The sequence below is a fragment of the Nothobranchius furzeri genome, chromosome 15 (assembly GCF_043380555.1).
Source record: "Nothobranchius furzeri strain GRZ-AD chromosome 15, NfurGRZ-RIMD1, whole genome shotgun sequence".
NCBI lineage: Eukaryota > Metazoa > Chordata > Actinopteri > Cyprinodontiformes > Nothobranchiidae > Nothobranchius > Nothobranchius furzeri.
This window is the reverse complement of record NC_091755.1, coordinates 48201089-48226427: the sequence shown is the minus strand read 5'-3', so window position 1 is coordinate 48226427 and position 25339 is coordinate 48201089. Positions and strand designations below refer to the sequence as shown.

The window sequence follows — 25339 nt, the reverse complement described above, 5'->3', positions numbered from 1 at the left end:
ATCACTGTGTGGGGTAGCACAAAAGCTGAACATGACCTGAGACTGAGAAATGTTCTTGAAGCAACCAGAAGAGCCAATCTGAAGCTGAATAAGGAGATATGTCAGCTGGGCGCGAACGAACTGACATTCGTTGGAGATATTCTGAGCAGTGAAGGCATCAGACCAGATCCTCAAAAGGCGGCTGCAATTGAAAACATGCCGAGGCCGAAATGCAAGAAAGATGTGCAGAGATTTAATGGCATGGTGAATTACATGGGGAAATTCATACCCAATCTCTCGGAAAAGATGGCGCCACTGAGACAGCTAACGGAAAAGAGCCTCGAATGGGAGTGGAATCATGAACACGAGAAAGCATGGCGTGACTTGAAAGATTTGCTTACGAAGGAACCAGTTCTGACATTTTATGATCCAATGAGGCCTATTAAGATCTCATCAGATGCATCACAGAGCGGGCTTGGAGCTGTTCTGTTGCAGAAGTATGATGAGTGGCAGCCTGTTGCCTATGCATCGCGATCCATGACAGATGCAGAGACGAGATATGCACAGATTGAAAAAGAACTGCTAAGCATAACATACGCCTGTGAGAGATTTCACCAGTTTGTGTCCGGGCAGGCCGTCAGTGTTGAAACTGATCACAAGCCGCTGATAGCATTGTTCAAAAAACCACTAAATGACTGTCCGCTGAGAATCCAAAAAATGATGATCCGGCTGCAACGTTACACACTAGACGTGATGTACACGCCTGGCAAGCTGATGTACACAGCTGACACATTATCCAGAGCTGTTGATCCAAATGTGCCAGCAAACACCACGATGGATGATGATGTGAGAGCATATGTGAGCATGGTCACAGGTGCACTTCCCTTTGCAGGAGGGAAGATGGAGCTCATAAGAACAGAGACAAGCAAAGATGGAACATTACAAGCACTGTGCAAGACTATCGTAGATGGATGGCCCAGCTGTAAGCAAAGCTGCTCACCTGTTCTTCAAGAGTATTGGAACTGCAGAGCAGAATTGTCTGTAGTGGATGATGTGGTGTTCAAGGGAAGTAAAATTGTTATCCCAAAGAGCCTGCGAAGAGAGATGCTCAAAAAGATACATGCAGGGCATCTAGACATGGAAAAATGTAAAAGGAGAGCACGTGAGGTGATGTACTGGCCACGGATTAATCAGGACGTGACAAATGAAGTGTCGAGCTGTTCAACATGTCTGACATATCAAGCAAGCAATCCTGCTGAGCCACTAAAGCCACACCCATTGCCAGACCGACCATATCAGAAGGTGGGGGCAGACCTCTTTGTGTCTGGAGGAAAGACTATATTGTGGTCACAGACTACTACTCTTTGTATCCAGAAGTATGTAAACTGCAAACAACAACAGCAGAGGCTGTAATCACCTCTATGAAAGCCGTGTTTGCACGACATGGGGTGCCAAGTGAAGTGTTCACAGACAATGGACCACAATTCTCCAATATGAGGTTTGGACAGTTTGCCAAAGAATGGGACTTTGTTCACACGACGTCAAGCCCGCATTACCCGCAGTCTAATGGACTAGTGGAAAAGTCCGCCCAAATAGTGAAGAGGCTGATGAGTAAGATGACAGTGGTGCTGACTTCTACCAAAGTCTGCTTGTATACCGCACAACGCCACTTGAGTGTGGTATGTCGCCAGCTCAGCTGCGTATGGGACGACGCCTGAGATCAAACTTGCCCATTCAGGATAATCTGCTTAAAACACGTGAGGGAAACGGCGTGAAGAAGTTTAAGGAGCAACAAAAAGTGAAGCAGAAGTTCTACTATGATAGAGGAACAAAGAATTTGCCTGAACTGCATGCTGGGGATCAGGTGAGATTCAAAGACAAAACCAGCACATGGGCGCAGAAAGCGACAGTTCTACGGAATGATCAACCTCGATCATTCATCATTCAGACTGAAGACGGAGCTGTGCTGGGAAGAAATCGCAGAGATCTTCTTAAGGGACCAGTGGTAGTGGAGCAGAGGTTGGAGGCTGCTGATCAACCACAACACACAAATGAGACACTGTCACCTGTAACATCTGCACATGCACATGTACAAACACCGAGAAGATCTGTCAGACAAGTGAAGCCACCTATGAGACTGACTGAACAGCTGTAATGTGTTGACGTGTGGTTTGGAAGATGATGTTACGTTATCTCTGTAAGTTTCACCGTGTTTGGTTCTTGGGGTTGAATGGGTCATAACTGTTGAAAGCTAGTTATGTTGTTAACATTACTTTACCAAAGCCTGGTTTAACTAATAACACATAATTAGAGGCTGGTTATGTTTGTGTAAGTCAGTATGTTAACTTATTGTTTTAAAAAAGAAAAAAGGAAGATGTAATGATAACATGTCTGTGAAGGTTCTCAGTCATCCAGGTCATTGTAGTCTAAGGAGCTTTGAAAGAAAAGCGTCTGGACTTCTTTGAGTTGCTTGAAGACGCTTGAACAGCAAATCATTATTTGCTTAGGATCATGGGTTATGTTGTTAATACTCCTAGACGGTAGGGGGAGCCAGGGGGACGGAGATGACCCGCGGTCTGGGACAGTAATGGCGAAGCTTGGTTGTTGCATGTGAGCCTGAGTTCGATAAAGTACCTTCTCTTCAAGTAATGGTGTCATTATTGAGAACCCACAACAAGATAAGAAACGAGACATAAGGAACCCAGCAGATTGCAATCCCCATCCACAGCAAGCATGTAGGGACAGTGGAGAGGAAAACTCCCCCTCAGTCAGTATTTCCCAACCCCGGTCCTCACAGTACACTGACCCGCATGATTTACGTCGGCCCCTCAGGAGGACGCCAAGTGCTGCAGATACCTGTTAATCGCGTATTTATTTAAGTCAGGTGTGTGGCAGCAGTGAAACACTGGTGTTTACAAGGGCAACATGGAAAACATGGAGTACAGTGTGCCCTGAGGATCAGGGTGTCACACCCTGTCCTGTCTCCCTGTTTTGGTTCAGCCTTGTGTCTCGTTAATTGCTCCCACCGGCCTCTCGTTTTCTCAATCACCCAAGCTCCCTACCCTCCTGTATTTAAACCCCTTCAGTTCTCTGTAGTTTGTTGGATCATTGTTTCATTGTCCTGCGTGCCTCTTATTAAAGACTTGTCAAACGTTCTTACCTGTCTGCCTGGTTTCCTCACCCGCGTTGGATCCTCACTTCATCTCCGCTCCATTCGCCGGCACGTGTGACACAGGGTTGGGGATCTGAGCAGCCTACTGTCACCACTCACTGGGCGTTTTAGGAGACAGCGCAGACGTGCTACATGTCCGCATTCAGACTACTTTATATACTTAATTATATATATATATATATATATATTTTTTTTTTTTCCATTAGAATGTGGTCACAGTCCTTAATGTTAGACCTCTTGTGGGTAAGACTGCAGTGCTGCACATCACATATGAATCATATCAAGTGAGACGGACTGAAAAAGTCGCACTGCAGGAAGAACCTGATGGGAAGATCTGTGACATCGTTAAAGACTTCCTCGTCCAGAGGGTTGCCAGAGTCCAGCTCTGGAGCCGGGCTTGTGGTTGGAGCTGTGTGCAAGTGCCCAGACTTGGGCCCTGGCTGTGGAGCTGTGGAGCTGTGGAGCTGCGCTTCAGCATAGGGTACAGGACAGGTGCAGACTGGTCTACATGTGTTTGTAGATGGAGACGACTTGTGATTGTGTCCCCTGAAGCTTCTAGTGGGCTGTGTTCTGATTGGTTGATCGAAAGTTTTCACAATAAAAGATTTATTGTAAAGATGACTCAGTTGACCAAAACCCAAATGTCCTGGCTTTTGATTTTTTTTTAAATGCAGGAAACAGCAGACAACATCATAATTTTTTCATGTTTTTAACCCTCCCACTGTCCTATTGACCCTACCAGGAAAGTTGACCTTTGAGCAGGGTTGAGGTCCGTGTGGCAGGGGTGAGGTGGAGCTCACTCCCGACTCCAGGGATAAACTTGCTCAAAGGTCAACTTTCCTGCTGGGGTCACCCAATAGGACAGTGGGAGGGTTAAATGATTTATTGTTTTGTTTTTTCAGTAAACTTTATTCTCAGTGTTCGTTGTTTCAACACTAAAATCTTAATTCTCTGAATGTTTGAAAGAAACATTTAATGGACAATAATTTTAATCAAGGCAATGCAAACACACACACACACACACACGCACGCGCTCACACAATGTCTTTTTTGCAGCAAAAATATTTTAAAAGCAAACCTAAACTTTTAAGCTCTTATTTTGAAAATTGACAGAAAAATAGATGTGATTTCGTTCAATTATGGGCTAACATGGTCATATATTACATGTTTATATGTACACAAATAAACAAAATAAACGTTTGACAATCATCCCAAAAGCGTGCATAGCTGATGTCACAACATTCACTTCAAGTCACATAAAACGGGACAATTAGAGAGTTTTACAAGCAAACTTCTGTCACATCGCAGCAAAATTAAAGTAACGGTTGTCTCGGAGTGGTTTGACATCAGAATCCAGAGTCTCACGTTCATGTTGTGCGTCGGAGGCAAGCCACGTTGCATCGCGGCACTCGTTTGCATCAGAAAGTGTTCAATATTTGTGCAGTGCGTGATTATCAAAAATTTTGTTGTAAACAGACAAAACAGCCTTTTGTTGGCTTTTCCTGATTTCCGCTGCTATAACAATTTAGCACATTTCGAGATCAGACTATTAATTTTACGCACGGTGCACGTGCGACTAAACCAAGCCTAAGCCGCCTCAGCCAGGTACTGATGCTGCGCAACGTTCCTGAGCCGCATCGCGTCTCTTGGAGGCTCGTGCATGATTCTGTTCTCTGCGCGCCTCCGCCACAGTTTGGCCATCGCTTTGCGAATCTCCGCGTTCCTCAGTCCATACACCAGCGGGTTTACGCACGGTGGCACCAAAAGCATGACGAGCAGGGACACGTGAAACACCGCCGCGATACCCGACGGGGTGCAGCCCGAGTTAAACCACGAGGAGTGCTTCCTCCCATCGGTTCCCTTGAACTCCCACAGCGCGTCCGAGGCGACCTTAAAGAGCAGCGGCAGCAGCTGCAGGAACAGCATCCCGCAGTAAAACATCACCGTCTTGCGCGCTGCGTTGTTCACCTCGTTGAAAGGCACCACTGCGTTGCTCGCGTTCTGGTACATCCTGAAGTAGGAGAAGGTGTGGGCCAGCAAGCACATCAGCAGAGTGATGCTGCCAAACGCTTTGCGAAAGAGGGAATGAGCGCGAGGGAAGCCCAGGTGCTGCTCCATCGTGTCCGGCTCACACATCAGTCCCATGGTGTATGGCTCAGTCTCCACTTCCCTTCCTTTGTACAGCAGCATGCTCGTGCTGACGAGACCCATGGACACTGAATAAACCCAGACTGCCAGCACAGCTGTCCGAACCCTCTCCTCTGTAACAATCACGGTGTACTTGAGCGCAAAACACACGTATAAGTAGCGCTCCAGAGCCATGGAGGTGATGCTGGTGAGGCTACAGAAAACAGTGACCGTGCCCACAAAGTTCTGAATGTAACACCAGGAGCCAAACGCCATGGCTTGGTGCCGGACCAGTGAGTAGATGACCGCCGACGCAAAGGTGAGTGTCTGCAGGACATCACTCACAATCAGGTTCTTACAGAGGACAAAGCGCGGCTGCCAGGAGAGGTCCTCAGACTCCTCGATGTTAAACAGAATCAGCAGGTTCAGCACTAAAGAACAGATACTCAGAGCAATAAAAACAACGATCAGAACCGGAGCCGCGGCTCCAAACGGCATCAATGAGTAGAAAATGTGTTCAGCATCAGCAGAGTCCATCCGCGCCATTACGCGCGCCTCCGTCTGGTTGTCCTGGCTGAACCAGCCGCACTCTGAGGTGATGTTGGAGGCCTCCGCCACCGGGATCACGGTCATGTTTGACATTTTGATCCAAAACAATTCAAAAGACTGCAGGACATGCATCCGACCGCCGCGCGCTGAACGCCGTCCTCACCATTCTGCGTGTTTTCATCGCAGCGTTTCCGTTAGACCTTGATGACCTGCACCAACAGCCCGCCCATAATAAACCTTCACGCAGGCGCCCACTAACACAGTAGAAAGGAATTAATGGAGAAAATGGAACAAAAATTGCAATTATGTCACATTTGAAAATGATTATTTAAGTTTTTAAACCACTTTGGTGCCTCTGAGAATAAAGAAAAACGGACTCAAACAGCAAAAATCGATCAGAAAAAAACATTGTTGAAAAAGCTCAGATCATAATGATTCTGTTTGCAGCACCGATACCAATTTCTGGTTCTTGGACAGCTCAGAACTGCTGATGATACAAACTTTTCTCAAAGAACTATAACAAAAATACTTGTTTTGGTGAAGGTTCTCAGTCGTGTCATCCAAACGGTTCAGATGACGGCAACTGGACGTCTCTGTGGTTTCTTGAAGACGTTTTGGCCTCTCATCATTCACTTCTGTCAATTCTGATTTAGAGCTCATAAGCTGTAGCTGTCTATTGTTGTTTAACGAGCAGAAACTACTCTGAGTACCCCTCCCCTCTGATGAGTCATTAGCCTCTATAGTGAGGGAGTCGTGCTAATTAGATACAGGAAGGTGTGGCCTGAACTGCTTAGGAATGAAATACTTCATAAAACTTTGATTGTCATCTTTCCTTAACACTGTAAAAAAATCATTCAACGCATTTAAATAAACACTTTGAGCTTTAGTCCCTTCAGTCAAAAAATAATTAATCAATTTTACAGGAAAAATCTTTTGATGAGTTAATTTTACTTGAATAAATTTAAACTCATCAGGGTCAGTGTCACGTTGAGGGGATGGTTAGGACCCAAAATGCAGATTACCCAGACGACAAGAGGCAGGAGTTGATATAAAGTAAAAATCCTTTTATTGCAGGATGAACAAAAGTCTATCCAAAAGGCAGCGAGCCAAAAATCCAAAAGTCCTGACATCCAGGATGCTCACATGGAGCACAAAAGCTGAAAACTAGAACTAAAGCTCACTTAGAACACAAAAACCTGAGACAAGACACAAAGCTCACACAGAGCACCAAAAACAACGCTGCCAAACAACAATGGACCGACAAGACACTGAGACAAGACAGGGCTTAAATACACTGGGGCATAATGGGAGGCAGATGAGCTGCAGGTGTGTTGGGAGAGGACCAGGTGAAAGTGATAATCAGGGAGGAAACTCACATGACCTAAGAGTAAAACCTAAAAACAAGAAAAGCAACCACACAACTAATATTCTAAAGGGAAGGAAAACTACAAAGACCGGTGGGACAAAACAGACTAAAGAGACTAATAAAATGAAAAGCTAGGGGCAGCAGTAGCTCAGGTGGTAGAGCGGGTTGCCTCATGATCGGAGGGTCATGGGTTCGATTCCAGCTCCCGCCAGGGGTATCCTGCTGTTGTGTCCTTGGGCAAGACACTTCACCCAACTTGCCTGTGTTAGTGGTGGTCAGAGGGGCCGACGGCGCCAAATGGCAGCCTCGCCTCTGTCAGACCGCCCCAGGGTGTCTGTGGCTACGTAGTAAGTAGCTTACCATCACTAGCAGTGTGTGAATGTGAGTGTGTGAAAGCGTCTTTGGGTGTCTAGAAAAGTGCTATATAAGTTCAATGCATTATTATTATTATTATTAAAAGCTGAAACTATAAACACTGCAGAGGGGTGACTGGAGAAGACTAAAGGAACACAGGACCTGAGATCTGGAGGGCTGAAGACCAGGGGACACATGAGGAACAAAACGGGACACAGACACCGACCATGACAGTCAGCAGACGTCAGAAAACTATTTGACATTTCACAGTAAACCTCAAATAGAAACTTTGAAACTCCTGAAGCTTACTAAATAGTTTATTAGGACTGTTTTAATGTAAAACTCAAACCTTTTCAGGCGCAGGTGTGTACAAGACTCTTATTGTGAAAAACTGCTGCTGCGTAAATAGCCAAAAGATGACACCTGGTTGCTAAAGTTTATTTAGCAAAAACAAGCCCATATGCCTCAATGTTTGTTCAACTGTTCAGATGTCATCTTTAATTTATTTAGATATTTTAAAGCTTAGTTTTGATGGAGAGGGTCTGAACCATAGCTGAAGATTTTTACTTTTCACGGTTCTTTATCTGTTCTCAGGTTGCCACATTGCAGCCCTGAGGGAAGGGAGGGGTTAGAAGAAAGGAGGAAACCAGAAGGGCAGGGAAAGGGAACAGAGCACGGACATAGTTCTGGGGGGGACAGAGGGGACATGTCTCCCCCCACTTTTTCCAAAGTACATTTTTGTCCCCTGCACTTTTTAATTCAATTCAAATTCAAAGATACTTTATTAATCCCAGAGGGAAATTAGAGTTTCAGTACACACAATTCTGAGATCAGACATACGTACATAGGCAAAGACACATGACAAGAATTGGTGACTGTGGTCATTCGCAACCCGAGTCGCTCTACCTTAATAGAGATCAGAGGGGTTACATGAGGATTGGTTCAGGTGGAGGAAAAAAAGGCACTTCAGAGTTACCCTCCACAGGGAGGGCAGCTTTGCTCTGCAAAAAAAAACAACACCTCAGACAGACATCCAACAGACTTCAGACATTACACAACATAAGTGTCCACTAGGTGGGGTGGTGGGTTGGGGACTCTCCCCACTTCAGTTCCTACAGCCATGATAAGCAGTGCACGTCACCTCAGTCTGGATAGAGGGAGGAGGTTGTTGAGGTTTGGAGGGCACAGTGACTCCTGGAACGATTCAGCAGCCTTCACAGCCCGCAGTCCCACCCAGGCTGGGATAGGGAGACAGAGTTGCCATGACGACGGCAGCATTCCATATTTCTTCTGAGGGGTAGTATTCGTTGCAGCCTCACAGGCTCAAGGGCACCTGATTCAGATAAGAAATTGTTTTGGGACCAGACAGAGATAATTTCCTCTCTGTCTTAAAGTTCTGTTGGTCCTCAACCCCTCTAAATCCAATAATGGCGTAAATTAATCTATCCCAATCCGTGCTGACCCGTCCACTTTCTCCTTGATGGCATCCATCTGTTGTGCCAATGCATGGATCTCAGCCAAAGTTCCAAGCTTACGACTCATCTAGACAATTATATGAGTCTGTGCATTCACAGCGCGGTGTAATCCATCCCTGAGCTCCGGGAAAGAGCCAATATTCCTCGACAGCTCGTTAATTTTCCGGTAAGCCAGGAAGCCTCCCAGGCCAAAGAGCTGGAAACCTGACACCAACACCACGAATATCCAGACGTCTTCAGAATCCTCTACAGACAGCTGAGATAAGCAAATCAGGTTCCACTGTTTCCAGGAGTCCATGATATACCCAGCTGGCTCTGTCCCAGAGGGGCACCCGGGAGCCCTTTCTCTCGTTCTCATCGTTGAAAAAATTTTGTCAATCGCGTTGAGAGACCAACTGACCAGGTCCATTTTAGTCATTTCAGTTTCCAGTTTCCAGAAAAAATGCAGAAGCAGCCGTGCACCCAAAGACAGACAAAGAGCCTTGAGGGTAGGATAGGGAGGAGAGGAGGAAAAAAGCGACTGTACTCTCCAAGAGCCGGACGAATCCCAAAACAATATTACGCTACATTAAATACACTGGTGGAGCACAACGACCAAGCAGAAAACAGCCGTTTATGTTGAAGCCCGCTTCCCATTAGAACCGTCCATATGCTCTGCTGTTGCTAACGTGTGATTGGCTGTTCCTGCCACCTGTGTACTTGACAGTTCCTGCATCCCACAAAAGAGCCTCCATGCTACAGTTTGTACATATTTTTTGTAAAGACGCCCCCCCCCCAACCCCCCCCCCCCCCCAGTTCTCTTGCCGGTTGTGTCCCCCTACTTCTAAAGTCACAACTACTTCCATGAGACAGAGGAACGTTCAGAAGCTGAAGGGAGCGGAGCAAAGGCCTCCCTCCAGCCTTAGAGTGTGTACGTCTGCTGCTTGAGTGAGATGAAGGAAAAACAGAAGACGAAAACATTTCATATCAAACTGTCGTGATCTTTGTTTAATAATTCAACCCCCACCCCCACCCCCCACCCCCACCACCCCACCCCACACACACACACACACCACGACCATCACGTTTGTCTCTCACACGGTTAGGGGAGGGAAGCCCTGTGGAAAATATTTGGACTGGGCAGAGCATCAGCTGGTGCTGTCACTCAGGCCCGATGGAGGGCGATGACATCATTTAGGCAGCGTGGAGCTGAACTAGCACTGCGGTGCTCTGGAGAAGGTGGGTGATGACTGAGGAGGTGGAGGGGATGTTGCTGCTGTGAGAACCCGGGTGGGTTCGGCCCACTCTTGTTCATCATCTCTAATAGTTTAACTCTTGCTGAAGGAACACGCTGGTGCCTGTTGACTTTCATCTACATCTATACATGCAGCACATACTCCATGCTCTGTCTGTAGCCCTGACTGTGTTGTTCTTGCTAGCATCAGTTAGCCCTGGTAGCCGTGGGACTGAATCCAAAACTGAAGCAGTTCTATAGACTGTAAAAGTTTTCTTGGTTTGGTGCGTCATGCACACTCGCGTCGTCTTAGACTCGTTTTCTGAGATCCAAGCTGGTCCTAAAAGGAACTGACATCAAAATGTTGTTGGAAAAAGTAAATAATCATCTTCAGTCTGTGCATCTGCATGCTTCAAACGCAGTAAAAACGATGACACTTTGGCTGCATGTTGGACTAGATCGTGCTTTTCATCCGTTTGATGCCCAGAGTTGGCTCATTTGTTGCACTTTGTTGTGCAAAAGTGCCCCAAATGTTTAAGTTGAACCAAAATGGACTAAATTATACTTGAAATATGAAGAGTATTAGCCTGGCTGCACTCAGACACGGTCACTTACAAATGTAAGGTACTTGGTCCTTTTTTAATTGTCATCAAATAGCTGATCTCCTCTTTTTATCTTCTCCATATTCAGATTATTCATTAACATTTCCCCTTCCAAGTGGCAATCGTGGCCTCCGCTCAAAAGAAGCTTTCGGGAAAAACAGATGCTCCTTAAAGCACCTCTTCAGCTGAATAACGGTGTTTAAAACATGGAAGTGAGAGGTTTACGAGCGGACTGGCTGAGACACTCTCCAAGGTGCAGGAGGGCGTCAGTCCGTGCAGTTATGGGCCGTCCTGAAGTGTCCAGCTGATCTTTGGCCGAGATAACCTCCAACTGCCTGGCAGGTGTTTTAAATGAATGTCAAAGAGCTTGTCTGTTATCTAAAAATGGGGACTGGGGCGGGGGCCACACAAGGGGGTGTCCATCAGGAGATTGTGACAACGCACGGACTAAAGTTGGATCTGATTGGCCTGCTTTAATCCGTGGAGCATTCTGTGGCCCAATCCTGGCGGATGTCAGCACAATCGTGCTCGGAAGACAGGATACTTATAGAGCAGAACAAACAGTAGAACAGTTCTACCTGATCTGTGCAGAAGGGGGACGTTCCTTAACGCAGAACAACCCGCCGCCATGGTAAGAACCCCAAAGCTGGGAAGGATGGAACTGTCTGAATGATAACGTTGGATTAGGTTTCTCCTGAAAAGGATCAACTCACAGAGGAGGGAGTTTGTCCTGCTGGGAAACGTTGGATTGCATCTGGTGCTTTTTGTTTCTTTGGTTAACCCACGGATGAAGCTGCTAACCAGATGCTGACAATTCTAACTAACCCGTCCCATCTTTGGGTCTGCCTTGGAGCCCCGATTTGTTTCCTGACTGACTAGAGCTGGAGGTTGTGAAGCGGAAGAAACAGCTGAGAAAAGCGCCCCGTCTTTTCCACCGGTTCTAATTTAGGACGGTCACCTTGAGAAAATCCCTCCCAAATCCTCCCCCGAGTCTCGCCTTAAAAATAGACTCAAAGTAAACTAATGGCTGAGTTTGTGTGACCTAACACAGTCCAACCGCTTTATGGGCTGAACAAGAAATCAGTCACTGCTGAAAATCTTCAGTTTTTTTTAACTAAAACAAAAAGCTAATTATGATGATGATGATGATGATTATTATTATTATTATTGCTATTATTATGATGATTATTATTATTGTTATTGTTATCATTATTGTTATTATTATTATAATAATTATTATTAATAATATTAGGAATATTATTATTGTTATTATTATTGTCATAATAATAATAATAATAATTATTATTATTGTTGTTATTATTGTTATTATCATTAATTTTTTATTGTTATTATTATTATTATTATTATTATTATTATTATTATTATTATTATTATTATTATGAATATGAATATTATTGGTTTCGCACATTTTTTAGAATTTTTTGTTCAGGGTTAGGGTTTCTTCATGTGAACGGGACCATTGGGATAAAATGAGCTACTTGGCAGTCGAAGGGATGAAAAAGCCTTTCATGTTTGCTTTGCAGAAAAATAGAAAAATGTGATGCAATAAAAATAACCAGTGGAAAAAGTCACGTTTTAATGTGTAGAAAGAGGTGTCGGGTAGGTGGACATTCTTCATTTAAAATAACTTTAATAAATAACATTTCCGTAGATCTTTCTCACTTAACGGTGACAAAACACCTGATGTTGTCTTTAAATGTCTGTTTTGTGTTTCCTAGTTTTGGCGCTCCGCTTCAGGAACCGCCTCCAGCAGCTGGTGGAGGATTAACTTTGACATCTAATTTAAACGAACCTATTTCCAAACCTTGGCTGTTACTTCAACAATAGCTCTGTCTCACACAACCCCGAAAATCACCTTTTTAAATGTGCTTAACTTGCTTAAGGGCCAGTGATAGAAACTGTTTTCATTTGTTTTTGTTGTTTCCCACCTCACAGTATAGCAAAGTGCAGCTAATGAGTTGGTTTCTTGTCTGTATTTAAAACTCTAATTTCCTGTAATTTCTCTCTTTCTTCCCATTCTTCTGACCTCCTCCTCAGCCCACTGACGCCCAAACCGACGCCCGCTCCTTCCTGACGGAGGAGATGATATCCGGTAAGTTTCTGCCCTAACCCTACATAACTCACGTCAGGGTTCCTGTTACACGTGCGGCAGGGCTAAACCCATACGGGTTGCACAACCCACAAATACAACCATTGTCTCTAATCTCATGATGACGGGATGAAGGGCTGACGAGTCGTGTGTCGGATAATATCGGCCTGCCATCATCATGGCCCGATGTCAGCATTAAAGTGTAATATCTGAAATTATCAGCACAGGTTTTTGCACTTTTGATGACACAAACGTTACATGCCATGCATTCAGATACGTCTCCTCTCACTCAGATTATGACAGATCAGAGGGAAAACGTTTGTGATGTTTTCATTCGTTTGCCACAACTTAAATTGAAGTAGTTGTGAAATTTTAATTTGCCTGATAAGTGACGGGATGCGATGTTACCTAAAATCCTTCTGCTTTTCTTTTCTTTAGGGGAAAGGAACACATTTTGGTATCGGTTCACTTCGGTTTAGGAAAATCCTCGGTCCTAAATGTTAAAAAACAAAGGGTTTCATGTTAGACTGTGGTCAGAAACGAGATGCGCTCCTGTCGCTCTGCGTGAGAAAGGTGGAGCAGGTGTTCCATATGCTCACGCGTCAGCAGCTGCAGCTGAGAAAAGGCCTCGCTTTCTCAGAAAACCGAGAGAAAAACATCATCTGTCACTTTGCAGAAGAGTCTCAGTAGAGAGCGACTCGTGGTTCAGAAACTGATGTTGCGTTAGATAAACTGCTTTAAGAGCTCAATATATTATTCAGAATCAGAAGTTTTTATTGCCATATGTGTGCCAAGTCACAACATTAGGAAGCTGCTGCAGTATTTGGTGCAGAAGGTAAGAAAGAAAAAATTAATTAATTAATTAATTAATTAATTAATTAAGAGATAAGCAAATATAGGAAGTAATAAAACACTCATGATAAAATTATTCATGTAAAAAGTGGCAAGAATTACAGAAGCAGCTATCTACCCCGTGTAGGTACTAATCTGAGTGTTTTTCAAGAACAGCATCGGGTCATGTGACTGGGACCAATCGACTTGAGTGGGCTGCCCTAGGATTTTCGTTCAAAAGTCCAACTGCAGAGGGGAAGAAACTGGTTTTGTGGTGAGAGGTTCTGGTCCGAATGGATCTGAGCCTTCTGCCAGATGGGAGCGAGTCGAAGAGACCGTGTCCAGGGTGACACGAGTCAGCTGTTATCCGACCTGCACGCCTCAATGTCCTAGAGGTGTACAGATCCTGTATGGAGGGGAGTTTGCAGCCAGTGACCTTCTCTGCAGAGCGCACGACACGCTGCAGCCTCTTCTTTTCCCTGGTGGTAGCTCCCGCGTACCACACGGTGATGGAGGAGGTGAGGATGGACCGATGATAGCGGTGTAGAACCGCCTCATCGACTGTGGTGATAGGTTGAATTTCTTCAACTGCCTCAGGAAGTACATCCTCTGCTGGGCCTTTTTTCTGATGGTGGTGATGGTGGGCTCCCATTTGAGGTCCTGGGTGATGGTGGTGCCCAGGAAGCGACACGAGTCCACCATCATGATGGGAGTGTCGGACAGGTTTGGGGAGGGGGGGGGTTGCCTAAAGTCCACAACAACCTCCGCTGTCTTCTGGGTGTTTAGCACCAGGTTGTTGTGGCTGCACCAGGACTCCAGCCGTTCAGCCTCCATTCTGTAAGCGTACTCATCCCCATCAGAGATGAGTCCGCTGATGGTGGTGTCGTCAGCAAACTTCATTAGTTTGACAGACTCATGCTTGGAGGTGCAGCTGTTGGTGTACAGGGAGAAGAGCACTCAACCTGTGACCAATAAGCTGTGATACTCTATTTAAATATAGAATATCAACCTGCTTGGTCTTTATTGTATTTAATCAGAAGATTCTAGGATTCTTTGCTCATTAGGGGATCGTACACACTTCATTTTGATTCAAGAAACAGTCAGGTTCATAAACAAAACATGAATTTATTTTACAAACAATTAAAACTTGACAAATTGTGAGTGGATGGAGCTAAAAGGTGGTGTCTGGAACCTATGTGTAGCTATAATGTAGTCAGAACTTCCGTATCTCGGAGAGCTGAGTTCTGGATATAAAAGAATTTGGTTTGTGTTAAGCTATGAAGTTAAATCTTATCAAAACCCACATCCAGACACTATCTGTGTGTCTACATTACCCAGATTCAGAGACCCTCTTGGTGGCTGGCACCGGAGGGCTGTAGAGTACCGAGGTACCGATCCTTTCAGTCCAGAGATGTCTCGGGTCACGACAGACGGACAAAGCCGAGCATCTTAAAAATAACTCTGAAGGAGTTTTGCGTCAGCTTTGTTCTGCAGGTACTGTCTTGTTGCATCAGCTTCGCAGGCGCGAGAAAGGTTTCAAAAGGTTTTTACGACGTGTCGAAATCTTTACTGGTTAAAGAGGTTCTGCTCCAGATGGCCGGTCTGAAGCTTTTCTCTAGAACCCTCCAACTGACCTAAAACCAGACTAATCTGGTTTTAATGTCATGATGTTATGAATTGGTAGCCAGCCAAACATTGACAAGTTTGAGGAATATTACCAAGAATCTCAGAAACACGCCTTCTTTCATTCGGAGGCTCTGAACTGGGTCAAAGGTTAATTATGTGTCATGCGTTTAACTTTTACCTTACTTTGTCCTTGTGTGAGTGCAAATGTGATGACCTCGTCAAGTAAACATGCTAAACATATATCATCAAAAACATTTCATTATATTATAATTATTATAAGTAATAAATTAACCAAAGAATAATAATTCATTGCAGTAATTAAACACGGTTATAATGAACCTTAATGATTATTTGTGACCATTGTAATTGACAGTAAACAAGTTTATTGCACTGATTCTTTTAATCTTGGATATGTCCTCTTCCTGCTGTGAATGGGATAGCAGTCAGACACGGCTGACAGTTGCAGATTAAAGGGATGGTACGTGCAGACTTTCAGTCTCCTGTGAGGGAAAATATTGTAGATTGGAGTCGTAGCCACGGTAAGTTGACCCGGCTGTGGATCTGACCTGTGGGTAGCGATGGGTACCGAATTCGGTACTTTTTAAGGTACCGACCGAATTCCATTGAACCGTAAGAGCACCGATTCACTTAATTTGAAACGGTGCCTCGTTTCGGTACCCGTCCTTCATAACGAGAACTTGCCTAGACAGCTGTGCATGCGCAAGAGCGTTATGTGGTCGGTCGCTGCGAGCCAGTTGTTAACAGAGCAGCATTGTAGAAAGAACGCACGCTAAAGCTTGGGTCCACTTCACTAAATGTGATGCGTAACTGGGTGATGATGAAACCAGCGACAACGATCTAAGTGAGACATCCTCATCTTAATCTGCTCCGGTAGGTAATTAAAATGTTTAAGATAATGTTAGCTTGATATGTTAGCTTCCGTTCCGCTAATGGTGCGTTCGCTTTCTCCTTGGAATTCCAAATTTCCGGCTAGAAGAACATGAACGCGCTCTAAAGTTTGGCTTCACTTTACTAAATGCGACGGGTGATTGGGTGAAGATGAAACCAGCGACAACGATCTAAGTGTGATGCATCATCGTTTTAATCTGCTCCAGCAGCTAAATAAACTGTTTAAGATAACGTTAGCTTGATATGTTAGCTTCCATTGCCACCATTGTTATCAGCTAATGGTGTGTTCGCTTTCTCCTCAGAAATTCTAAATTCCCAGTAGGAAAAATCAAATAAAAAAGGACGGCAAAAGGAATGAAGATACACAGTAAATTTAGTTCACAGTAAAGATGTTTGCTTCAGTTTAATTATCAGCTTATAGAACTACAAGGACGATGTTAAGATACAAACAGTTGTATGTTATTTATCGTGATATTTATCAAATATGGTTAAATATTGAGAAAAATATATATTTTATTATAAAAGAGAATTAAAATATTAAACACTCAAAAGTATCTAAAATTGGTACCGTTAAGTACCGGTATCGATTCCTAGGTACCAGGAATTAGTACCGAATCGATTCAAATGTCAAAGGTACCCATCCCTACCCGTGTGTCTCAAAATCAGGCCATTTTCGTGACGTTACATCCCTTTACAAGGTCACGGTGGTCCAGAGAAACCACCAGGCGTTGTAACGTTACACTGATCAGCTCCACGGGATGACACCGAGCCCAGAAGTAGTATTATCCAGTATTTGTAAAAATGAGAATAAAGATGAGAGAAATCGTGAATTAGTTTGGCTTTTCCTCCCTTAGAGTTCAAGGCCGCCTTCGACATGTTTGACACGGATGGAGGCGGTGACATCAGCACCAAGGAGCTGGGCACTGTGATGAGGATGTTGGGCCAGAATCCATCAAGAGAGGAGTTGGACGCCATCATCGAGGAGGTGGATGAAGATGGTAAACCTTTTACATCCAGCTTAGATTACAGCCTAACACCACACAATTATCGACATATGAAATCGAGTATTGCATCCTTTTCTTGTCCTGCCTCATTTTTACAGTTGCGTGTGCAATAAAAACAAACATTTTGGGGGGTTAAAGGTAAAAAGCAAAACAGCCTCATCGTTTACACAGTTTTTCGCTAACGCTGCAGCGCTGACATTTATAATTTGCCACCAGCAGGCAAAAAGCTCCAGAGTTGTTTAGAAACTGAAGCCAGTAAACAGGAGTGGCCCAGAAGTTACAAGAAGCCACATCATCTTTTTGTTTTACTCTATTATTGGATGAAGCAGGCTAGAGGCTAATGTTGAGCTAACAATGCTAACAGTGAATTAGAATCAAATTGTGTTTTTCTTCCTTTAATGTGTCGTTCAGAACTACGACAGCAAGCTAACAGCAAGATGGCAAACAACCACGCTTCTAGTAATGCCGTAGAAATATTATCGTATTACCATAATAAGTCTCCTCCTTGAACCGTCACCTTATCGTGGTGGAGGAGTTTGAGTGCCCTAATGATCCTAGGAGCTATGTTGCCTGGGGCACTTAGTGCCCCTGGTAGGGTCTCCCATGGCAAATTGGTCTTAGGTGAAGGGTGAGACAAAGAACGGTTCGAAGGATCTTTCATGGCGGTGAAAACGAAGAGTCGGAGTACCCGGCCCGGAGGGTTACCGGGGTCCCACCCTGGAGCCAGGCCTGGGGTTGGGGCCCGTGAGCGAGCGCTTGGTGGCCGGGCTTTCGCCCATGGGGCCCGGCCGGGCCCAGCCCGAACCGGATACATGGGCTCGTCCAACTGTGGACCCACCACCCGCAGGAGGAACATGAAGGGTCCGGTGCAATGTGAATCGGGTGGCAGACCAAGGCGGGAGCCTTGGCGGTCCAATCCCCGGACAAGGAAACTAGTTTTTGGGACATGGAACGTCACCTCGCTGGCGGGGAAGGAGCCGGAGCTTGTGGCAGAGGTTGAGCGGTACCGGCTAGATATAGTCGGACTCACCTCGACACATTGCATTGGCTCTGGAACCCGAGACCTGGAGAGGGGTTGGACACTCTACTTTGCTGGAGTTGCTCCGGGTGAGAGGCGGAGGGCTGGGGTTGGCTTTTTGTTAGCCCCGAGACTCTCTGCCTGTGTGTTGGGGTTTACCCCGGGGGACAAGAGGGTAGCTTCCTTGCGCCTTCGGGTCGGGGAACGGGTCCTGACTGTTGTTTGTGCGTATGGGCCAAATATCAGTTCAGAGTACCCACCCTTTTTGGAATCCCTGGGACGAGTGCTAGATAGTGCTCCATCAGGGGACTCCATTGTCCTGCTGGGGGACTTCAATGCTCACGTGGGCAATGACAGCTTGACCTGGAGGGGTGTGATTGGGAGGAACGGCCCACCTGATCAGAACTCGAGCGGTGTTTTGTTATTGGACTTCTGTGCAAGCCGCAGTTTGGCCATAACGAACACCATGTTCGAACATAAGGATGCCCACCGGTACACTTGGTACCAGGGCAGCCTAGGTCACAGGTCGATGATAGATTTTGTAGTCGTATCATCTGACCTGCGACCGTATGTTTTGGACACCCGAGTGAAGAGAGGGGCGGAGCTGTCAACTGATCACCACCTGGTGGTGAGTTGGATCAGATGGCAAGGGAACATGCCGCGTAGACCTGGCAGACCCAAACGCATAGTGAGGGTCTGCTGGGAACGCCTGGCAGAAGAACCTGTCAAGACGGTCTTCAACTCCCACCTCCGGCAGAGCTTTGACCACGTCCCGAGAGCAGTGGGGGACATTGAGTCCGAGTGGGCCTTGTTCCACTCTGCGATTGTCGAGGCGGCTGTTGCTAGCTGTGGTCGTAAGGTGGCCGGTGCCAGTCGTGGTGGCAACCCCCGTACCCGCTGGTGGACACCAGAGGTTCGGGGAGCCGTCAGGCTGAAGAAGGAGGCCTACAGGGCGTGGCTGGTCTGTGGGTCTCCGGAGGCAGCAGACAGGTACCGGATAGCCAAGCGGGGTGCAGCAGTGGCAGTTGCCGAGGCAAAATCTCGGGCGTGGGAGGAGTTTGGTGAGGCCATGGAGAAAGACTATCGATCGGCTCCAAAGAGGTTCTGGCAAACTGTCCGGCGCCTCAGGAGAGGAAGGCAGCAACTCGCTCACACTGTTTACAGTGGGGATGGGGAGCTGCTGACGTCAACTGAGGCTATAGTAGGATGGTGGAAGGAATACTTTGAGGAGCTCCTCAATCCCACCAATGCGCATTCCGAGGAGGAACCAGAGCTGGGAGGCCTGGGGATGGACTGTCCGATCTCGGGGGCAGAAGTTGCTGAGGTAGTCAAACAACTACACAGCGGCGGAGCCCCGGGGGCGGATGAGGTTCGTCCTGGGTATCTCAAGGCTATGGATGTTGTAGGGCTGTCATGGTTGACACGTCTCTACAACATTGCGTGGTCATCAGGGGCAGTTCCTAGGGAGTGGCAGACCGGGGTGGTGGTCCCCATCTTTAAGAAGGGTGACCTGAGGGTGTGTTCCAACTATAGGGGGATCACACTCCTCAGCCTCCCTGGAAAGGTCTACTCCAAGGTACTGGAGAGGAGGGTCCGATCGATAGTTGAATCTCAGATAGAGGAGGAGCAATGTGGTTTTCGTCCTGGCCGTGGAACTGTGGACCAGCTCTATACCCTTGCAAGGGTGATGGAGGGGGCATGGGAGTTCATCCAGCTCTGACCTTCAGCTCTTGCTGGGTAGGTTCGCGGCCGAATGTGAAGCGGCTGGGATGAGGATCAGCACCTCCAAATCTGAGACCATGGTTCTCGACCGGAAAAGGGTGGCTTGCCACCTCCGGGTCGGGGGAGAGGTCCTACCTCAAGTGGAGGAGTTTAAGTATCTCGGGGTCTTGTTCACGAGTGAGGGTAGGAGGGATCGGGAGATCGACAGGCGGATTGGTTCGGCGTCTGCAGTGATGCGGACGCTGAGCCGATCTGTCGTGGGGAAGAGGGAGCTGAGCCAGAAAGCCAGGCTCTCGATTTACCGGTCGATCTACGTCCCAATCCTCACCTATGGTCATGAGCTTTGGGTAATGACCGAAAGAACGAGATCGCGGATACAAGCGGCCGAAATGAGTTTCCTCCGTAGGGTGGCCGGGCTCAGCCTTAGAGATAGGGTGAGGAGCTCGGACATTCGGGAGGGACTCGGAGTAGAACCGCTGCTCCTCCGGATCGAAAGGAGCCAGTTGAGGTGGTTTGGGCATCTGGTCAGGATGCCTCCTGGACGCCTCCCTGGGGAGGTGTTTCGGGCATGTCCTGCCGGCAGAAGGCCCCCGGGTCGACCCAGGACACGTTGGAGAAGTTACATCTCCAATCTGGTCCGGGAACGCCTTGGGGTCCTGCCGGAGGAGCTGGTGGACAAGGCCGGGGAGAGGACGGCCTGGAGCTCCCTAGTTGGGATGCTGCCCCCGCGACCCGGACCCGGATAAGCGGAGGAAGACGAGACGAGACGAGACGAGACCATAATAAGTGTAGTAAGTGCTCCCTATCATAAAACAAGAGTGTTAACATCGGATCTACTCATCAACCTACTGTGTATGACTCATATCTGGTTGTTATCTATAATCTTCTGGTGCTGATCCGTAGAGCCTAGTTTATCCTTCTCTGTCCTACTGACACACCAACGGAGGAGAAGGAAAGCATCTCTGTCAATTTGTGTGTGTGTGTGTGTGTGTGTGTGTGTGTGTGTGTGTGTGTGTGTGTGTGTGTGTGTGTGTGTGTGTGTGTGTGTGTGTGTGTGTGTGTGTGTGTGTGTGTGTGTGTGTGTGTGTGTGTGTGTGTGTGAACGTGCTAGCGGAGATGTTTAAGCTAGGCTTAACTGGCAACAGCCATGAAACTCAGAACGGGAGTGAGATAGTAACAAAAGTTGACCGCTAATGTCTTACTTACTTCGTTCTTACATGTTGCACCTTAAAATCATGACAACCAAGTTAAACATGAACTATTTTTGCTTCCACATTCTAAAATAACCAGAATATGCATTTTATGAAAAAACAAGATTGACATTATAGCCGAGTATTTTTTGGTAGAGATGGGACTCTGACAGACTCTTTTCCGCCTAAGGGAGCGGCACCATCGACTTCGAGGAGTTCTTGGTTATGATGGTCCAACAGCTGAAGGAGGACCAGGCTGGAAAGAGTGAAGAGGAACTTTCAGAATGCTTCCGTATTTTTGACAAGTACGAAACTCCACACTGATGTAAAACTGGGCTGCAAATATGACTTAGCCATCGCTTCATTAACATTTCACCAAAACTTATAATTGAAAAAGGTTTTTTTTAAGTCTTAAGCCTTTAACTTCCAAGCCACGGAACACAGTAATAGCACTTTCTTTCTTGTAATTCAAAATTGTAAAATAGTAAAATTCACAGTTTTCTACGTTTTCAGAAAACCTTTGTAAGGATTTTTGATGTTTGCTGATTTGATTTTGATGCCCAAAATTATTTTGGATGCCAATATTACAATATATGAGAAGTGTAAAGAGAATTGAGATCAGAAGAAATGTTAAATCTCCTGCTAGTGGTTTATTATTATCACCAAGGTAACCGCATACACACGTCTTCCACTTCCTGACAGTACCCAGGCCAGCGTTGTCCAATTCCTGCTCCAACACACCTGATTCAGCAGCTCATCAATTTTAGGTTAAAATTAAACCTCAAACTGTGTGAAATTGAAATTGTTTGTGACATCATCGCACACGTTTGAACAATTCCATATAAATCTTCTAAAAACATAAAGAAACGTTAAACTGGAGCTCAGAAACATCAGAAATATGAAACTTTTAACTGTAACAGATGAATAATGAGCCAACGTTTAAGCGCCGGCCTTCTCAAAATAAACCATTCGACTTTTATGGGGCAGCAGTAGCTCAGGTGGTAGAGCGGGTTGCCTCATGATCGGAGGGTCATGGGTTCGATTCCAGCTCCGCTAGAGGTATTCTGCTGTTGTGTCCTTGGGCAAGACACTTCACCCAGCTTGCCTGCGTTGGAGGTGGTCAGAGGGGCCGATGGCACCAAATAGCAGCCTTGCCTCTGTTAGACCGCCCCAGGGTGGCTGTGGCTACGTAGTAGCTCACCATCACATGAAAGTGTCTTTGAGTGTCCTAAACAAGCGCTATATAAGTTTGATGTATTATTATTTACTTCTGTAGTAGATGACTCGGCTGTCGTAAATGAACATGTCACATAAGTGGATAACTTATATGTGGCGCCTTCTGCCTCGAGCTTATTTGAGGGCTCGTTTTATTTTTACACTAAAGTCAGAGGAGTTTGTTTAAATTTGGTGAAATGACAGAAATGGTAAACTAGCTACTGTTTTGTTTTCCCACATCTGCAGAAACGGAGACGGCTTTATAGACCGGGAGGAGTTCGGAGACATCCTCCATCTCACCGGAGAGCAGGTCTCAGAGGAAGACATTGATGAGATGTTTGGCGAATCGGACTCAAACAAAGATGGAAAGATTGATTTTGATGGTGAGGTGGCGTTTGTAATTAGTAACAGTGTGGGGGGGGGAGGGTGGAGTCAAACTGGGGAGGTTTTGTTTTCACTAAGAGCTTCGGCTCAGATTTGATATCGTGTCCATGAAGCTTCGAATAAACATGACCTAGACCTGTTGTTCGTTAGCCAGCTTAATGGCTAAATGTAAAATTGGACTGGTCAGCAGAACTAAAGGAGCACTTTCCAGTGGGGTCAGTTTCATGGGTGGTATAGGAGGAGACACCTGTCTCACCTGTGTCCGTCCTACTGCACCAGCATGGCACATGCTGTCGTCAGAAGGTTTGCCGCGTCTCCCTAAAGGAGATTCCAGGAGGCAGGCAGTTACTAGCAGAGCTAACAGGGCAGTCAGAACTGGTTTCTGCTCCTTACACAGGGAACGTTCCGGAATGCTGGGAAAATCCAGAGTCTGGATGAATTATTGAGTTCCTGGACATGGTGCTTCAGGCAGCATCATAGAGCCTTTGGGGTAAACTGGCCAATCAGGATGCAGCTCATTCAACATTCATGTACAGGCCAAGTGGGCGGGGCAAACCTTTCCATTGTAGGGCTTCTGGGTCGTTGTGAGCCCCAACAGAGTCTTGTGCGTTAAAGAGGCTTAAAGAAAAGTTTCAGTTAAATAAAATGTTACAGGACCCCTTTAAGTTTCATCCTTTAGCTCCTAACCCCTTCTATGTCAGGATGAATATCCAGCAGCAGAGCTGATGTGTTCCTTTACATCAGCATACGTGTAATCTGCCGACAAACATCAAACCGGATTAAGGATTAAAACAGTGTAAATAAGAAAGGTTTGGATCAGTCCAAATAAAAATAACATGTTTCTTGTACGAGGCAGATTTTCTTAAACTATTTAGATGAAGTTGTTTTACAGAAGAAATCAGATTTACTAATAATATCTCATCACAGATCTGAAGAAGGGAAAAGGGAGATTCTTCTAGGGCTGCGCAGTGGCGCAGTGGTTAGAGCTGTTAACTTGCAGCGAGAAGGTTCTGGGTTCGCTTCCCAGCCTGGGATCTTTCTGCATGGAGTTTGCGTGCTCTCCCTGTGCATGCTTGGGTTCTCTCCAGGTACTCCGACAGTCATCCTGTTACCATGGTAACAGAGTCAAAGGTCCGGTCGACGGGGCACAAAGAGGAGGCTTATGGGCCGGACCGGCCCGCGGGCTGCCTGCTAAGCGCCGCTGTTCTAGATGTTTCTATGTGGAGAATCATTTTTACTCCAAAGCGCACAAACGACCCTTCAAGGCGACGAGCGTTAACATTGTGATATTTATCATTTTTACCTAACCCACCAGCTTCAGCGACGTGCTGTGAGTGTTACCTAATTAAAACGGGTGGACTGTTTAAATGACATCTTTTTATTTGTCCCTTCAGAGTTTCTGAAGATGATGGAGAACGTCCAGTAAGGAGACCAGCGGCATTCCTGTGAGATCCTTCCTCAGACAGCAAACCAACCGTGTGATAAAACCACAAAAGTGACGCATCAGTCAAAGAAAATGGATGTAAATGAAACTCCTTCTCCTCCGTCGGTCATGAAGCCCGGGGGCTTGGCTGGGATATTTATAAACCCACGTTCAGACCTTTTAAGACGAAGACGCACTCCCAGCTGTCCTGTTGGCAGCTGCCGTTTCCCCAGAAATGCTGCTAGCTCCGCCCCCATCCTGCTGAGTCTCTGCTGTGATCTTTGCTCTTTGAATAAAACAAGCTTCTTCCTAAACTCGCTCTTTGTGTTCAATGAGTCTGCATGCATGACAAACAGGTTTTCTCCAGCACACGTGATCAATTCTCCTGCCCCACCGAGCTGCTACATCTGGTGAAACTTCAGGAACCATCTCTGGGTCGTCCACCTGCCTCATAGCGGTGTGTTAATGCCCGTCACAAAGCCGTCTCCTAGCAAAGCAATCAGTGGCTCAGAGGGCAAAGCTAAGCAGCTCAGACCAGGAAGTCACAAATTTACTCTCCTGTTGGAGAAGCGCTGGTCTGCCACTAGGCAGATCACCTCCACGCTCAAAAGGAAAACCCTCCCCTTTCTTCGTGGGTGCACAACTTCTACACGTCCCAATTAAACCCTCCTCCTCAGGAAACCTCTGCCAAACTTGGAGCATCAGGTCGTGTGAATGGGGCGAGCCAGAACCAGGATTCATGGGTTCTGGTGCTCCACAGGGAAGTGGGCTCGGGCCCTGATGCGTTTCTTCTCTCAGTTTAGAGTTTCACACACAGATCGGCTCTTCATCCTCACAAAACGCAGAACCACCTTAGAACCAATGATCAACGAGCGAGCACAGAGGCGCCTTCTGTGCGTTGACTGTTGATGAACGGCCTTAAGATCCCTGGATTTGTCTGTTTTTGTGACTGAATGATTACTTTAGGGTGGTTTTAACCCCGAAAGAACAGAGGTTGAAGAACTTTTCCCTAAAACAACGTGATCTATGATTTTCTTGATTTCATCCAGGAAACGTCTGAGTTCAGTTTA

At 46.2% G+C, this 25339-nt stretch overlaps 2 protein-coding genes across 2 annotated transcripts; one reads left to right on the top strand and one right to left on the bottom strand.

Moving 5' to 3' along the window:
• Positions 1-4738: 4738 nt before the first annotated feature.
• On the bottom strand, positions 4739-5911 carry LOC107391404 (olfactory receptor 14J1). The gene has a single exon (XM_070544592.1). It carries the CDS (start codon positions 5909-5911, stop codon positions 4739-4741), a length of 1173 nt encoding a protein of 390 aa, XP_070400693.1.
• A 5330-nt stretch (positions 5912-11241) lies between these two features.
• LOC107391429 (troponin C, skeletal muscle) lies at positions 11242-24583 on the top strand. Its single transcript, XM_054746204.2, has 6 exons — positions 11242-11468; positions 12896-12950; positions 17168-17311; positions 21438-21552; positions 22709-22845; positions 24241-24583. Exons 1-6 carry the CDS (start codon positions 11466-11468, stop codon positions 24270-24272), a joined length of 486 nt encoding a protein of 161 aa, XP_054602179.1. The 5' UTR covers positions 11242-11465; the 3' UTR covers positions 24273-24583.
• The last annotated feature ends 756 nt before the right edge of the window (positions 24584-25339 follow it).

Excerpts from the sequence above, each read along its gene's own strand:
- LOC107391404 (XM_070544592.1), bottom strand. The coding sequence starts at position 5,911 with ATGACCGTGATCCCGGTGGCGGAGGCCTCCAACATCACCTCAGAGTGC.
- LOC107391429 (XM_054746204.2), top strand. Across the intron at positions 12,951-17,167 it reads GACGGAGGAGATGATATCCG|AGTTCAAGGCCGCCTTCGAC; the intron begins GTAAGTTTCTGC and ends TTCCTCCCTTAG. Across the intron at positions 21,553-22,708 it reads TGCTTCCGTATTTTTGACAA|AAACGGAGACGGCTTTATAG; the intron begins GTACGAAACTCC and ends CCACATCTGCAG.